The 16,689-nt window shown below is 42.5% G+C and overlaps 1 protein-coding gene across 1 annotated transcript in view; it reads right to left on the bottom strand.

Moving 5' to 3' along the window:
- The window catches only part of MYO5A (myosin VA), a 158,258-nt gene extending 143,051 nt beyond the window's left edge, over positions 1 to 15,207 (bottom strand). The window contains exon 1 of the mRNA XM_067471328.1: positions 14,940 to 15,207. Coding sequence (XP_067327429.1) covers positions 14,940 to 14,966 — 27 coding nt within the window. The 5' untranslated portion in view covers positions 14,967 to 15,207. The remainder of the gene's footprint in view (positions 1 to 14,939) is intronic.
- Between the last annotated feature and the right edge of the window lie 1,482 nt (positions 15,208 to 16,689).

The following is a 16,689-nucleotide window of genomic DNA, read 5'->3' as shown; positions in this document are numbered from 1 at the left end:
GACACTCATTGGCCTGATAGGTGTTTTGTGTCCAAATTTGGTGTCAATTCATCCAGTGGTTTTTGAGTTATGTTACTCCCACAAACGAACATTACATTTTTATTTATATAGATATAGTTTATTGGGGGGGGGGGGTTAAGTCTGTTCTGCTGGGGGTTTGGTGTGATTTTAGGGGTGATAGACACTTATTGGCCTGATAGGTGTTTTGTGTCCAAATTTGGTGTCAATTCATCCAGTGGTTTTTAAGTTACGTCACTCCCACAAACAAACATTACATTTTTATAGTTTGTATGTTTATATATATATATATATATATATATATATATATATATATATATAGTAAGCCGCTCTGAGTCCCCTTCGGGGTGAGAAGGGCAGCATATAAATATCATAAATAAATAAATAAATGTGCCATTTGCAAACCCCTTTAAAGAAACGGAATGATTAATCTTGCAAGGCGCTGATTCATTTCATGTGTCACATCACCAAGGAGCAGAATCCAGGGAGTGGTTAGTGGTTTCCATATGTCGTCTATTCAGCACTTATCTAGCGGTGAACTGCCAACGCCCCTGAGTAAATTGGCTTTGCTTTAGGCTTTAAAGGTATTTAAGACTCAAACAGTAATGCTCATTATTAGAAATGTGTTAAGAACATATCTTGAGATACAGCCAAGCACTTGGAAAATCACCATGCCAAAATCTAACCTGTTAGGTTTACAGTGGGTTTCATTCCTTTCCTTCATGGATATGATCTTCATATTCAAAAAACATGGCAACTGTTTATTTTTTTATTTATTTACAGTATTTGTATACTGCTTTTCTCACCCTGAGAGGGACTCAAAACAGTCTAAGAACACACACCCCTTCTCATCCTATACTATAACGTTGGTAGACATTATTACGTACAATTTTAGATTGTTGTGAGTTTTCCGGGCTGTATGGCCATGTTCCAGGAGCATTCTCTCCTGATGTTTCGCCCACATCAGGGTATAAGGGAAAAAATGAGTTCACCTTTTGCCCTGTCCAGTATATTCAGCTTTCTTGGAAAGATGCACTGCTTCTCCTTGATATAGCTGTCAGAAGTAACATGGAACTGTGTTGTCAAAAGCTTTCATGGCCAGAATCACTGGGTTGCTGTGAGTTTTCCAGGCTGTCTGGCCATATTCCAGAAGCATTCTCTCCTGATGTTTTGCCCACATCTACGGCAGGCATCTTCAGAGGTGGTGAGGTCTGTTGGAAACTAGGCAAGTGGGGTTTATATACAAAGAAGTCCAGGGTGGGAGAAAGAACTCTGCTGGAGCCAAGTGTAAATGTTGCAATTATTGGCCAGCTTGATTGGCACTGAATGGCCTTGCAGCTTCAAAGCCTGGCTGGTTGCCACCTGGGAGACTCCTTTGTTGGGAGTGGGAGGTGTTAACTGGCCCTGATTGTTTCTTGTCTGAAATTCCCCTTTTTTAATGTTATTCTTTATTTACTGTCCTGATTTTAGAGCTTTTTAAAGAACTGATTTTGTTCCAGAAGCATTCCCTCCTGACATTCACCCACATCTACGGCAGGCATCCTCAGAAGTTGTGAGTTCTGTTGGAAACTAGGCAAGTGGGGTTTATATATCTGTGCAATGATGTCCAGGGTGGGAGAAAGAACTCTTGTTTGCTTGAGGCAAGTGTGAATGTTGCAATTGGCCACCTTAATTAGCATCTAATGGCCTTATTATCTAGTATCTAATTATTATTATTATTATTATTATTATTATTATTATCTAATCCTCCAGCACCAACCACTACTCTGAGATCAGAGTGAAGAGAGGGGCCAGGAAGGCAGTTCCATCTTGTCTCCTGCACTGTGCTTATAATATAATCTATATAAATAAAAATGTAATGTTCGCTTGTGAGATTAACATAACTCAAAAACCACTGGACGAATTGACACCAAATTTGGACACAAGACACCTATCAGGCCAACAAGTGACCATCACTCATAAAAACGCTGAAAAACACAGCAAAAGGGACTTAAAAAGACAAAAAATATACTTACAATTCATGAGCAAAAGAACATATATACACATATGTATACACACAAAAACATACACACAGACTGGGCCACGGCAACGCGTGGCAGAGGACAGCTAGTATAGTATAATATAATATATTGTATATACATATAATATTGATATTATAACTATATATTTAATATTAAATGTAATATTACTAATAATACTACAGTATAATGTTATAGTACAATGTCATATATAATATTAATATTGTGCCAGGATAATAAAAATATATTGTATTTACTTTTTACTTGTAAGCCACTCTGAGTCCTCTTTGGGGTGAGAAGGGCGGCATATAAATGTCGTAAATAAATAAAATATAGCTTCAATGCCTGGCTGGTTCCTACCTAGGGGAATCCTTTATTGGGAGGTGTTAGCTGGCCCTGACTGAGTTTTGCCTGGAATTCCCCTTTCTTAGTGTTGCTTTTTATTTACTGTTCTGATTTTATAGTTTTTTAATACTGGTAACCAGATTTAGTTCATTTTCAGGAGTCTACCGTATACTATGTAGCTATGGACAAGACTACATAGATATTGATCACCAAAAGCAGCATTGTCCAAACACAATTCAACCTGAGAAGTCAGTCATAGCAGAGCACCTGATGAACCAACCTGGACACAGTGTATTATTTCAAAAGACAGAAATGCTGGACCACTCAAACAACCACCATGCCAGACTACACAGAGAAGCCACTAAAATCCACAAGCATGTGGACAATTTCAATAGAAAGGAGGAAACCATGAATATGAACAAAATCTGGCTACCAGTTTTTAAAAAATCTAAAATCGGAACAGTAAACAAAGAGCATCACTCAAAAAATGGGAGTTCTAGACAAGAATCAATCAAGACCAGCTAACACCTCCCAGCAAAGGATCCCCCAGGCAGCAACCAACTGGGCTTTGAAGCTGCAAGGCCATTAAATGCTAATCAAGGTGGCCAATTGCAACATTCACACTTGCCTCAAGCAGACAAGAGTTTTCTCCCATCTTGGCCTATATTGGCCTTCCCTTAGTTTTAATTGTGTGTTGTCTTATTGTTGTTTCGTTATTTTATTGTCCATGTTTTATTTTAATTGCTTGTATTGTTGTCATTATTGCTTGTATTGTTGTTTTTGGGCTCGGCCTCATGTAAGCCACACCGAGTCCCTTGGGAGATGGTAGCGGGGTACAAATAAAGCTTTATTATTATTATTATTATTATTATTATTATTATTATTATTATTATCTTGGACATTCCACAGATATATCAACCTCCCTTGTCTAGTTTCTAATATACCTCACACCCTCTGAAGATGCCTGCCATAAATGTGGGTGAAACGTCAGGAGAGAATGCTTCTGGAACATGGCCATACATCCTGAAAAACTCACAGCAACCTAGTTTTTAATACTTTTTTAAAAAGTTATGTAGAGGAAATGATATCAGCAGGGAAGAGAGTTCTGTTTGTGAAATATCCCTTAGCTCCAGCTCATGGGGGATGGATTTCGTAATACATATTGTACAATCAAGACGTTTAAATTTAACTGGAATTTTTGCCCCATGAGTAAATGCATCACATAAATTGCATCGTGTCTTACAGATGAGCGAGAAAAATCTCAACCTAAAATACCACCCTGAGCAAACACCCTCCTCTTTGTGTCTCTGGCTGTGTGCCTTTACAATCTGAACATTGGAGGCAATGGTTCTTGGAATACAAGCGAAGCCTGTTCTGGGTATAAGGGAAAAAATGAGTTCACCTTTTGCCCTGTCCAGTATATTCAGCTTTCTTGGAAAGATGCACTGCTTCTCCTTGATATAGCTGTCAGAAGTAACATGGAACTGTGTTGTCAAAAGCTTTCATGGCCAGAATCACTGGGTTGCTGTGAGTTTTCCAGGCTGTCTGGCCATATTCCAGAAGCATTCTCTCCTGATGTTTTGCCCACATCTACGGCAGGCATCTTCAGAGGTGGTGAGGTCTGTTGGAAACTAGGCAAGTGGGGTTTATATACAAAGAAGTCCAGGGTGGGAGAAAGAACTCTGCTGGAGCCAAGTGTAAATGTTGCAATTATTGGCCAGCTTGATTGGCACTGAATGGCCTTGCAGCTTCAAAGCCTGGCTGGTTGCCACCTGGGAGACTCCTTTGTTGGGAGTGGGAGGTGTTAACTGGCCCTGATTGTTTCTTGTCTGAAATTCCCCTTTTTTAATGTTATTCTTTATTTACTGTCCTGATTTTAGAGCTTTTTAAAGAACTGATTTTGTTCCAGAAGCATTCCCTCCTGACATTCACCCACATCTACGGCAGGCATCCTCAGAAGTTGTGAGTTCTGTTGGAAACTAGGCAAGTGGGGTTTATATATCTGTGCAATGATGTCCAGGGTGGGAGAAAGAACTCTTGTCTGTTTGAGGGAAGTGTGAATGTTGCAATTGGCCAGCTTGATTAGCATTTAATGGTCTTGTAGCTTCAAAGCCTGGCTGAATGCTGCCTGGGGGGATCCTTTGTTGGGAGGTGTTAGCTGACCCTGACTGATTCTTGTCTGGAATTCCCTTGTTTTTTGAGTGAAGCTCTTTGTTTACTATTCTTATTTTAGAGTTTATTTAATACTGATAAAACTCTAAAAACCGCTCAATAAAACTTAGCTGCTCATCTGTTCTATATTTCTCTGAAAAATAGGTTAAAGTTCCTGCTATCATATGCCTGAAGCTGGAAAGGGTAATGATCAGGTATTTCTAACCATGTTATTTTGAAAAGGACAGACAGGTCGAAAAACGGGGGGGGGGGGGGGGAGGAGGAAGTGGATTAAAACATTTAAGGTGTTAAGAACCTGAAATAATACACTGTTATCTGATGGTAAAATAATTCTATATTCCTTTAATAGATTGAACGTATTACACCTAACTTCCTGTGTTTTCATAACACAACACTATAGTACTTCCCTTTCACTGTGAATTGTGTGTCCAATCTCAAGCATTTCTTTGCTGGTGCAACTAATCTAAAGATTACACCATTGAGCTATATTTCTGGCATTGCAAAGGGATTGGCTGGTGACTGTTGGAAGAGCACTTTGGTTTTCTTGATGTTCAATGACAGGCCGAGCTTGTCATAGGCTTCTGCAAAGCTGTTTAGAGTAGTAGAGTAGATTGTGCACAGACAATGTTGTCATCAGCATATTGGAGTTCTATAACAGATGTTGTTGTAACCTTGGTTTTAGCTTTCAGTCTGCTGAGGTGTTGTTTCAATATCTATACCAATAATAATAATAATAATAATAATAAAACTTTATTTACACCCAGCTCCATCTCCCCCAAGGGGACTTAGTGCGGTTTACATGAGGCCACGCCCATCAATACAGTATACACAATATAACGCAAAAACAAATTAGCACCAAAAAAAATACATAAAATGCAAAACCAAGTCTATTGGTATGGTATGCTATCCATGCAGAGTCTCTGGTATGGTATAATGTGGGGTATACTGTATGGGCTTAAGTGGCTGAGGGGGGAAAGGAAGGGGCCTGAGGCTGTTAGGAACTGTGGGAGTTGAAGTCCAAAACATCTGGAGGGCCCAAGTTTGCCCATGCCTGATTTTTGTGGAGAGGTAGCTGCCAAGGTAGGCGTATAGCAGGATTGGAAGGACAATAGGTTTATAGACAAGCACCTTGGTCTCGCTACAGATGTCCCGGTCCTCAAACACTCTCTGCTTCATTCAGAAGAATGCTGCACTCGCAGAGCTCAGGTGATGTTGTATTTCAGTGTCAATGTTGACTTTTGTAGCTGCCAAGGTAGCAGAAATGATTAACATTTTCTCAATGTTACATCATTAAGCTGTTTAACCTCTGCTGAGGTTAAGCAGCTTGCCATCTGCCCAATAGATGATTTCCACTCCAGTGGGAAGCTTCCCATCAACAAGATGAAGTATCATAGCGATAAAGATGGAAAATAAGCTGTATTTCTGGTATTGCAGAGCGATTGGCTGGTGACTGTTGGAAGAGCACTTTGGTTTTCTTTATGTTCAATGAGACATCGAGCTTCTCATAGGCTTCTGCGAAGGTGTTTAGATTAGCTTGTAGTTCTTCTGAATGTGCACAGATTACATTATCATTGGCATATTGGAGTTCTATAACAGATGTTGTGACTTTGGTTTTGGCTTTCAGTCTGCTGAGGTTAAACATCTTGCCATCTGCCCAATAGATGATTTCCACTCCAGTGGGAAGCTTCCTATCAACAAGATGAAGTATCATAGCGATAAAGATGGAAAATAAGGTTGGGGCAATAACACACCCCTCTTTGACACCTGATTACACCTTAAATGGGTCACTTTGGGAGCCATTACTGCCCAAGACTGTTGCCATCATGTCATCATGGAGGAGCTGCAGATATTAACTAAGTAAGTAAAGTAAGTACCGTACATACTCAAGTATAAGCCGACCCAAATATAAGCCGAGTATCTAATTTTACCCCAAAAAACTGGGAAAATGTATTGACTCCAGTATAAGCCGAGGGTAGGAAATGCAGCCAGTACTGGCCAATTTCAAAATGAAAATAGATACCAATAAAATTACATTAATTGAGGTATCAGTAGGTCCAATGCTTTTGAATATTTACATTAAACTGTAATTTAAGACAACTGTCCAACTCTGATGAAACCATTATTTTCATCTTCTTCAATGTAAATGTGCTTATGTACCCTTGCAATAATAATAAAGAGAACAAGATAATAAATGTAATAATTTAATAATAAAAATAAATTATTTCATTTATTATTATTACTATTGATTAAAATAATGGAAATGTAGTAATAAGAGTTATAACAGAGTAAAATAATAAATGTAAGTAATAAATGGAATAACAATAATAAAGAAAAATAATAAATGTAATAATACTAATAGAGTAAAATTATAAATGTATTACAAATAATAATAATAACTGAGTAAAATAATAAATGTAAATAATAAATGGAATAACAATAATAAAGTAAAATAATAAATGCAATAATACTAATAGAGTAAAATTATAAATGTATTACAAATAAATAATAATAACCGAGTAAAATAATAAATGTAAATAATAAATGTAATAACAATAATAAAGTAAAATAATAAATGTAATAATCCTAATAGAGTAAAATTAAAAATGTATTACAAATAATAATAATAACAGAGTAAAATAATAAATGTAAATAATAAATGTAATAACAATAATAAAGTAAAATAGTAAATGTAATAATCCTAATAGAGTAAAATTTAAAATGTATTACAAATAATAATAATAGAGTAAAATAATAAATGTAAATAATAAATGTAATAACAATAATAAAGTAAAATAGTAAATGTAATAATACTAATAGAGTAAAATTATAAATGTATTACAAATAATAATAATAATAATAATAATAATAATAATAACAACAGAGTAAAATAATAAATAACCTTGGCTTGAGTATAAGCCGAGGAGGACTTTTTCAGCCTAAAAAAAGTAATATAAAGATTGACCCATTGGTCTGACAGGATATAAATCTGCCATTGGGTAAAAAAAATAAATTCTTACATTTAATATAACAGGAACAGGCAAGTTATTTCATAGCAAACAATATGAAATGATACCCCCAAGAAAAAACGATAACTTTTAGAGCAATGTTGTGAAAGTTATATTCATTTTGTTTCAATGCCCTTTATTATTATCTGGATTTGCATTTGATAAGCAGAGATGACATTCAGTTGGCCAGTTCAATGCAAAACACGCTGCTTGACACTTCACACACGGTATGGCTTGATTTATCCCAAAAGCTCTGCCTTTCAGGAAGATATAAATGGGGAAAGCGATGGACACAATCCAACACAGCGTTAAGTGCACTTAACCCACATAGATTTTATTTACAGGAAGGACACAAGGGCCTTTACAGCTTAGACAGCAAAAGGGGAGGAAAAAAATCTTTAAATTATGCTCTGTACTAAAAGACATACGTAGACTCTTTACAAAGAAAACGTACGTAGGTTTGTTGTGAGTTTTCCAGGCTGTGTGGCCATGGACAGACCTACTTTCTTACTTAAGCAATCCCTCATTGTCCGAGTAGGATAATCCTCCAGGGTGGGTCCATAGGTGACTGTGGAGCCCTCTTCTTGACATGCATGTTCTCCCTTCCGCAGTGAGGGCATCGGTTTCCAAGTGGAAGGCAGTCCCGGTCAGGGTTGGCTTGGCTTGACGCGGCTTCTTCCTCTTGGCATGTTTCTCTCTTTCACCCTCCATTTGTGCCTCTTCCAATTCTGCAGCATTGCTGGTCACAGCTGACCTCCAACTGGAGTGCTCACAGGCCAGAGCTTCCCAGTTTTCGGTGTCTATGCCAGAGTTTTTAAGGTTGGCTTTGAGCCCATCTTTAAATCTCTTTTCCTGCCCAACAATATTCTGTTTTCCGTTCTTGAGTTTGGTGTGGAGCAACTGCTTTGGGAGACGGTGGTCGGGCATCCGGACAACATGGCTGGTCCAGTGGTGTTGATGGCGGAGGACCATCGCTTCAATGCTGGTGGTCTTTGCTTCTTCCAGTACGCTGACATTTGTCCGCTTGTCTTCCCAAGAGATTTGCAGGATTTTTCGGAGGCAGCGCTGATTGAATCGTTCCAGAAGTTGTGGTGTCTGTAGATAGTCCATGTTTCAAAGGCGTATAGCAGGGTTGGGAGGACAATAGCTTTATAAATAAGCACCTTGGTGTCCCTATGGATGTCCCGGTCCTCAAACACTCTCTGCTTCATTCAGAAAAATGCTGCACTCGCAGAGCTCAGTTGGTGTTGTATTTCAGTTTCAATGTTGACGTCTGTAGACAGTCCACGTCTCGCAGGTGTATAGCAGGGTTGGGAGGACAATAACTTTATAAACAAGCACCTTGATATCCCTACGGATGTCCCTGTCCTCAAACACTCTCTGCTTGATTCGAAAAAAGGCTGCACTCGCAGAGCTCAGGCGGTGTTGTATTTCAGTGTCAATGTTGACTTTGGTGGAGAGGTGACTGCTTAGGTAGCAGAAACAGTCAACATTTTCTAATGTTACACCATTAAGCTGTATCTCTGGCATTAGAGAGGGTTTGGCAGACCTCCCAGCCTCTGAAAATGCCTGCCATAGATGCAGGAGAAACATCAGGAGAGAATGCTTCTGGAACATGGCCATACAGTCCGGAAAACTCACAACAAACCCAGCCATGAAAGCCTTTGACAATACATAAAACATACGTAAATATTCCTCTAGTCGTCCAGTTGTGAACACACTGCGCAAAGGCTTGGCAAAGCATTCAGCAAGTAAGTTTCTGGTTTCTTAGTCCCTTAAGATTGCCTAATAATAAAAAAATAAGCTTAGAGATTCCATTATTCTTTATTCATTGGATCTGGGAAGGAAAATCTGCAAATAAGGCTATATAGTCTGCAGTATACATTTATGGGGCAAGGACAATTATGGGAAGAACCTGAATTATTAACAACTCTTCTGTGCTTCGGGGAAAAGAGTCAGACAAGTATTATACTTTAGCAGAAAGAGAAAGTTGGCTTACGCAGGCTGATCATCTCTTTTCTGGGGTCTCCGCAATTTCATAATGCAGATTAATTGCTTTGAACTGGATTATGTGGCAGCATAGACTCATATAATCCAGTTCAATGTGGTTAATCTGCATTTTGAAAGTGCATTATAAGGCCGTGTAGATCCAGCCTGGAATTTCAAAATCTGAAATACGCCAACATCGCCTAAATTGGTTGAGGTTGTGATCCCTTAGCTTTTCGATGGTTCAACATACACAAACCTTGTTCCGTGGACAAACGTATTAAAAATATGGTGTAAAATTACCTTCCAGCTATGTGTATAGTGTATATGACACATAAAGGAGTTTCATCTCTAGACTTGGGTGCCATCCCCAAGAACTCTTATGAAAATACAAGTATTCTAAAATCAATAAAAATGGATATTATGGATTTTAGAATACTTCTAATGTTACACCATTAAGCTGTACAATAATAATAATAGCATAAGCCAACTTTCTCTTTCTGCTAAAGTATAATACTGCTAAAGTATAATATCGACTTTCTGCTAAAGTATAATACCAACTTTCAATTCTGGCTTTGATGGCATTGGTTCTAATTATTATTATTATTATTATTATTATTATTATTAGAACCAATGCCATCAAAGCCAGAATTGAAAAGTTGATGACAGATTCCAAGTGTAGACTCTGCAAGGAAGCCGATCAAACAATAGATGACATCATCAGCTGCTGCAAGAAGATTGCACAGACAGACTACAAGCAGAGGCATAACACCATTGCTCAAATGATTCATTGGAACTTGTGCCACAAAGACCATCTGCCTGTGTCAAAGAACTGATCACAGGCCTGAAAAAGTTATGGAAAATGAACACATCAAGCTACTCCAAATTCATTAACACATGTTCAAGTAGCTTGAACACATCAAGCTACTCCAAGCTACTTCCAAATTCAGGTTGACAAAGTTTTGGAGCACAATACTCCTGACCTCATGTTTGGGGGGGGGGGGGGGGAGCAAATATGGATTGTCAATATTGCAATCCCAGGGGACAGCAGAATTGACGAGAAGCAACTGGAAAGGTTTACATGAAATGAGGATTTAAAGATAGAACTGCAAAGACTCTGGCACAAGCCAGTCAAGGTGGTCCCTGTGGTGATCAGCACACTGGGTGCAGTGCCTGAAGACCTTGGCCTGCACTTAAACACAATCAGCGCTGGCAAGATTACCACCTGCTAGCTGCAGATGGCCACCTTACTGGGATCTGCATGCATTATTCGCCGATACATCACACAGTCCTAGACACTTGGGAAGTGTCCGATGTGTGATCCAATACAATAGCCGGCATAGTTATCTTGTTTGCTGTATACTAATCTTGTTATGTATCTAATCATCATCATCATCATCATCATCATCATCATCATCACCATCATCAAAAATCCAAACCACTTCTAGTTCCTAGCATTTTGGGTAAGGAATTGTGAGAATAAAGCAAGCCCTGCCACAAATTACACTAGACAACATCTCATTCTTTATATGTGAACGCCTTAAGTATCTCTAGTTCCAGACATAGTTTTACCGTTTCAACAAAGAAACACAGAATCAGCATACACTTCCTGTTCCATCTTCTCTTTTATCTCTCTTTAATATGGAGACATGCTTCTTGCTGGGAAGACAGTACTTTAGTTCTTGCTTGATCTACCAAGTCTCTCAGGCTATCCCACAGAAGACATTTCCATCCTGATGCTCATTCCTCTGACCCCCATCACCAATCACTGAAGTACTCTGCCTGTGGCTGAGAGTTTCCATCTCCTCAATCTCACCCCATATCCCTAGAAACATCACAAGGAAGGGCTGTACAAACAAAATGGTCCTTTGCAGGCAGCCTGATTTAGGGCTTCTGACAAGTGAAAGAGACCACAGAGCAATACAAAAGCTTTTCTGTCTAGTGCTAAATTGGGTTCATGTTGCTTCATGCCTAATAATAATAATAATAATAATAATATTTATGACGATTATTATTTGTGTCTCTGCCACAAGCCAGTAAATATGGTCCCAGTGGTAATCGGCAAACTGGGTGCAGTGCCTAAAGACCTTGACCTGCACTTAAAAACAATCGGTGCTGACAAAACTACCACCTGTCAACTGCAAAAGGTCACCCTACTTGGATCTGCATGCATTATTCGCCGATATATCACACAGTCCTAGACACTTGGGAAGCGGCTTAAGCAGCTGAGGAGGAAAAGGAAGGGGCCTGAGGCTGTTAGGAATGGTGGGAGTTGGAGTACAAAACACCTGGAGGGCCCAAGTTGGCCCAGGCCTGTTGTATAGGGTCTTGGAGCAAAAGGAACGGGCCTGAGGCTGTTAGAAATTGTGGGAGTTGGAGCCCAAAACACCTGGAGGGCCCAAGTTGGCCCAGACCATACCTTGTGAAGTCTGACTTGACTACGGTGGTCCACATCTTAGTTACTCTAGATTGGACTGTTGCAATGCACTCTACGTGGGGCTTCCCTTGAAGATGGCCCGGAAACTACAATTGGTCCGATGCTCGGCAGCCAGACTCCTAACTGGGGCGAATTACAGGGAGCGGTCAACCCTCCTGTTCAAGGAGCTCCACTGGCTGCCGTTTATCTTCTGGTCCCAATTCAAGGTGCAAGTCATCACCTACCTTTGTGACCTCCTCTCCTACCACAAACTTGAACAATCTCTGCGATCTTCTGGAGAGGCCCTCCTCTTACCCCTTCCTCTATCGCACGCGCAGCTTGTGAGCACAAGGGAGAGGGCCTTCCCTGCTGTGGCCCCCCAGCTATGGAACTTGCTACCCGGAGATATCAGGCAAGCCCCTACCCTAGCAGCCTTCAAGAAAAAGCTAAAAACCTGGCTCTTCTGATGTGCCTTTGGAGAGTGACCACTCAACCCATGTGTCTGTTCCCACCCACAATTGCCCTCACGATAAAGCAGCTCCCCTTGTCCTTTATAAAGGCTAAACCCAACTGCTCCTCCTTCTCGGGCTCCTCTCTCACAATTACATTCCTTATTCCTATCCTACCCAGGGTGTTAATCTTTTAATATTCTATCTTATACATCTGGCCTGCCCTTTGTGTTTGATTTTACTATGCTATTTCATATTGTTTATTTTGTTATCCTGTTTATTTTGTTATGATGTATTTTTGCTGTTTTGTGTTTAATTATGTTGGATTGTTTTTGGGCTTGGCATCATGTTAGCTGCCCCAAGTTCCCTATGGGGAGATGGTGGCAGGTTATAAATAATAATAATAATAATTATTATTATTATTATTACTAATATTAACTTTATTTGTACCCCGCTAACATCTCCCGAAGGACTCGATGCGGCTTACAAAGGCCATGGCCTCAATAAAACAACAATATAACAAATACACATAAACCAAAAGCAAATCAAAACATTAAGCAATAACAGTAAGCTGTAAAAACAGTAAACCATAACACAATAAAACTAAAATTATTATTATTATTATTGGGTCTTGGATCAAAAGGAAAGGGCCTGAGGCTGTTGAGAATGGTGGGAGTTGGAGTCCAAAACACCTGGAGGGCCTAGCTTGGCCCACGCTTGTTGTATAGTGTCTTGGATCAAAAGGAAAGGGCCTGAAGGCTGTTAGGAATGGTGGGAGTTGGAGTCCAAAAACACCTGGAGAGCCCACCTTGGCCCATGCTTGTTGTATAGGGTCTTGGATCAAAAAGAAAGGGCCTGAGGCTGTAAGGAATGGTGGGAGTTGGAGTCCAAAAGACCTGGAGGGCCCAGCTTGGCCCACGCTTGTTGTATAGTGTCTTGGAACAAAAGGAAGGGGCTTGAAGGCTGTTGGGAATGGTGGGAGTTGGAGTCCAAAACATCTGGAGGGTCCAAGTTGGCCCATTCTTGTTGAATGGGATCTTGGACCAAAAGGAGGGGGCCTGATGCTGTTAGGAATGGTGGGAGTTGGAGTCCAAAACACCTAGAGGGCCCAAGTTGGCCCATTCTTGTTGAACAGGATCTTGGATCAAAAGGAAGGGGCCTGAAGGCTGTTGGGAATGGTGGGAGTTGGAGTCCAAAACACCTGGAGGGCCCAAGTTGGCCCACGCTAGTTGTATAGGGTCTTGGATCAAAAGGAAAAGGCCTGAGACTGTTAGGAATGGTGGGGGTTGGAGTCCAAAACGCCTAGAGGGCCCAAGTTGGGCCATTCTTGTTGAATAGGATCTTGGATCAAAAGGAAGGGGCCTGAAAGCTGTTGGGAATGGTGGGAGTTGGAGTCCAAAACACCTGGAGGGCCCAAGTTGGCCCACGCTAGTTGTATAGGGTCTTGGATCAAAAGGAAAAGGCCTGAGACTGTTAGGAATGGTGGGGGTTGGAGTCCAAAACGCCTAGAGGGCCCAAGTTGGGCCATTCTTGTTGAATAGGATCTTGGGTCAAAAGGAAGGGGCCTGAAGGCTGTTGGGAATGGTGGGAGTTGGAGTCCAAAACACCTAGAGGGCCCAAGTTGGCCCATTCTTGTTGAATAGGATCTTGGATCAAAAGGAAGGGGCCTGAAGGCTGTTGGGAATGGTGGGAGTTGGAGTCCAAAACACCTGGAGGGCCCAAGTTGGGTCTTGCAGCAAAAGGAAAGGGACCAGAGGCTGTTAGGAATGGTGGGAGTTGGAATCCAAAACACCTGGAGGATCCAAGCTGGCCCAGGCCTGTTGTATAGGGTCTTGGATCAAAAGGAAAGGGCCTGAGGCTGTTAGGAATGGTGGGAGTTGGAGTCCAAAACACCTGGAGGGCCGATGCTGGCCCAGTCCTGCTTTGGAAGCCACAGTAGCTGTAGTTTTGCAAGGCCTTCCCTGCCAAGGAGCCTCAACTCAACCACAACACCTAGGATTGGCAGGACTGTCAGCCATGGCTGTTTAGAATCCATTCATTCTAGAGCCAAGGTGATGGATGAGCTGCAGGAGAGAAACGCTGCGCGAGGGAGAGGTGAAACAAACCAAGGCAGGAAGGGTCAGAGGAAGAGAACAAGAAGAAGAAGGCCTTTTGCCTTGTTTTCTCCGTCTGAGGTAATTCGCCGGCGCACAAAAAGCAGCGCGGGCGGGCGAGGAAAAAAAATATAAGATGCTGTGGAGGGAGAAGATGGGTGAGAATGGGTGAGGAAGGGGCCGAGGGCTCTCTGCGGAGGCGGCCGAGGAGGGGAAGGGGCCTCTGGGGCCAAGCAAGGGCAAAGAAGGTACATATCCAGAAGGGGAAGGGGATGGAAGGGAGAGGAGGGGGGCGACTGGAACAGCCGCGCTGCTCCCGTCCCCTAGCAACACCGTTGCTAGGCACCCTTCCTTCCTTCAATCCTTCCAACGGTCATTTCAATGCCGCTGTTCCATCCTGCTCCCTCTCCTCTCCCCCCCCCCCCCGCCCCGCTCACCTTGGTGTAGAGCTCGGAGGCGGCCATGGCGAGGCGAGTGGGCCCGGCGGCGGAGGAGGAGGAGGCGGCGGCCACGGTGGCCTCCGGGCGAGAGGCAGGGCGGAGCGCGAGGCGGGGCCTCGAGGGACCCGGCCGAGGCCTTGGGCGCTGCTCAGGCGGCGCTCGCCATGTTGCCGCCCGGGATGGAGGTGGATGGCGGCCGGGATGAGGAGGATGAGGCGCCCCCGCCTCCTCTCCTCAGCTGCTGCTGCTGCTGCTCTTCGTGCATTGTGGGTACCAGGCGGGCAGTTAAGTAGCTCTCCAGCGCCCTCTGCCGACCACAGGCCGAAAGAGCCAAGGGCCTGGGAAGGAATGGACCTCTCCCTCAGCACCAACTGCCACTCTGGGCCAGAATGGAGAGAGAGGGGCCCAGGGGACAGCCCCACCTTGTCTCCTGTACTATGCTAATATTATAATATGATATAATACAGGGTTAGTCAAAATGCATAGGCCAATAAGCCATTCAATTGAATGGCTTATTGGCCTATGCATTTTGACTAACCCTGTATAATATACAATACTGTTGTTGTTCATTCGTTCAGTCGTCTCCGACTCTTCGTGACCTCATGGACCAGCCCACGCCAGAGCTCCCTGTCGGCCGTTACCACCCCCAGCTCCCTCAAGGTCAGTCCAGTCACTTCAAGGATGCCATCCATCCATCTTGCCCTTGGTCGGCCCCTCTTCCTTTTGCCTTCCACTTTCCCCAGCATAATTGTCTTCTCTAGGCTTTTCTGTCTCCTCATGATGTGGCCAAAGGACTTCAACTTTGTCTCTAGTATCTTTCCCTCCAGTGAGCAGTCAGGCTTTATTTCCTGGAGGATGGACTGGTTGGATCTTCTCGCAGTCCAAGGCACTCTCAGCACTTTCCTCCAACACCACAGCTCAAAAGCATCGATCTACTACAATACTACTAATACGAATATAATATATAATACAATACTAATAAGGGGAGCATTTGCACAGTTAAAACTCGTGCGCCAACTGGGCCCGTACCTTGGGAAGTCTGACTTGGCCACGGTAGTCCACGCTCTGGTTACATCCCGTTTAGACTACTGCAACGCTCTCTACGTGGGGCTGCCTTTGAAGACAGCCCGGAAGCTCCAATTAGTCCAACGCTCGGCAGCCATGATACTAACTGGAGCGGAGCGCAGGGAGCATACAACTCCTCTTCTGCACCAGCTCCACTGGCTGCCGATCTGCTACCGGGCTCAATTCAAAGTGCTGGCGCTCGCCTTTAAAGCCCTAAACGGTTCTGGCCCAACTTACCTATCCGAACATATCTCGGCCTATCAGCCCACCAGGACCCTAAGAACTTCGGGGGGGGGGGCTGCTCTCTATCCCGCCTGCTTCACAGGTGCGGCTGGCGGGGATGAGAGACAGGGCCTTTTCTGTGGTGGCCCTGCGGCTATGGAACGCCCTCCCCATGGAGGTAAGATCAGCCCCCTCATTGATGGTTTTGCGGAAAAGACTAAAAACCTGGATGTTCGAGCAGGCGTTCGGTTAACTCAGTGCAATAAGTGTAATGATTGAAGGACTGGCAATTTGGACGACGAAACTGGATCGCGATTTTAGTCAAGAGATGAATTGGATTGTTTATTGATATATGTATTGTGGATCGTGTTTTTATGCTTTTAAACTGTATAGTGTTGTTTGTTATAAGTTGTTGTAAACCGCGTTGAGTCTCCGGCTAGGCTGAGAAACGGCGGTATAC

The sequence above is a fragment of the Anolis sagrei genome, chromosome 9 (assembly GCF_037176765.1).
Source record: "Anolis sagrei isolate rAnoSag1 chromosome 9, rAnoSag1.mat, whole genome shotgun sequence".
NCBI lineage: Eukaryota > Metazoa > Chordata > Lepidosauria > Squamata > Dactyloidae > Anolis > Anolis sagrei.
The sequence above is the reverse complement of the archived record's forward strand: the minus strand, read 5'-3'. Positions and strand labels throughout refer to the sequence as shown.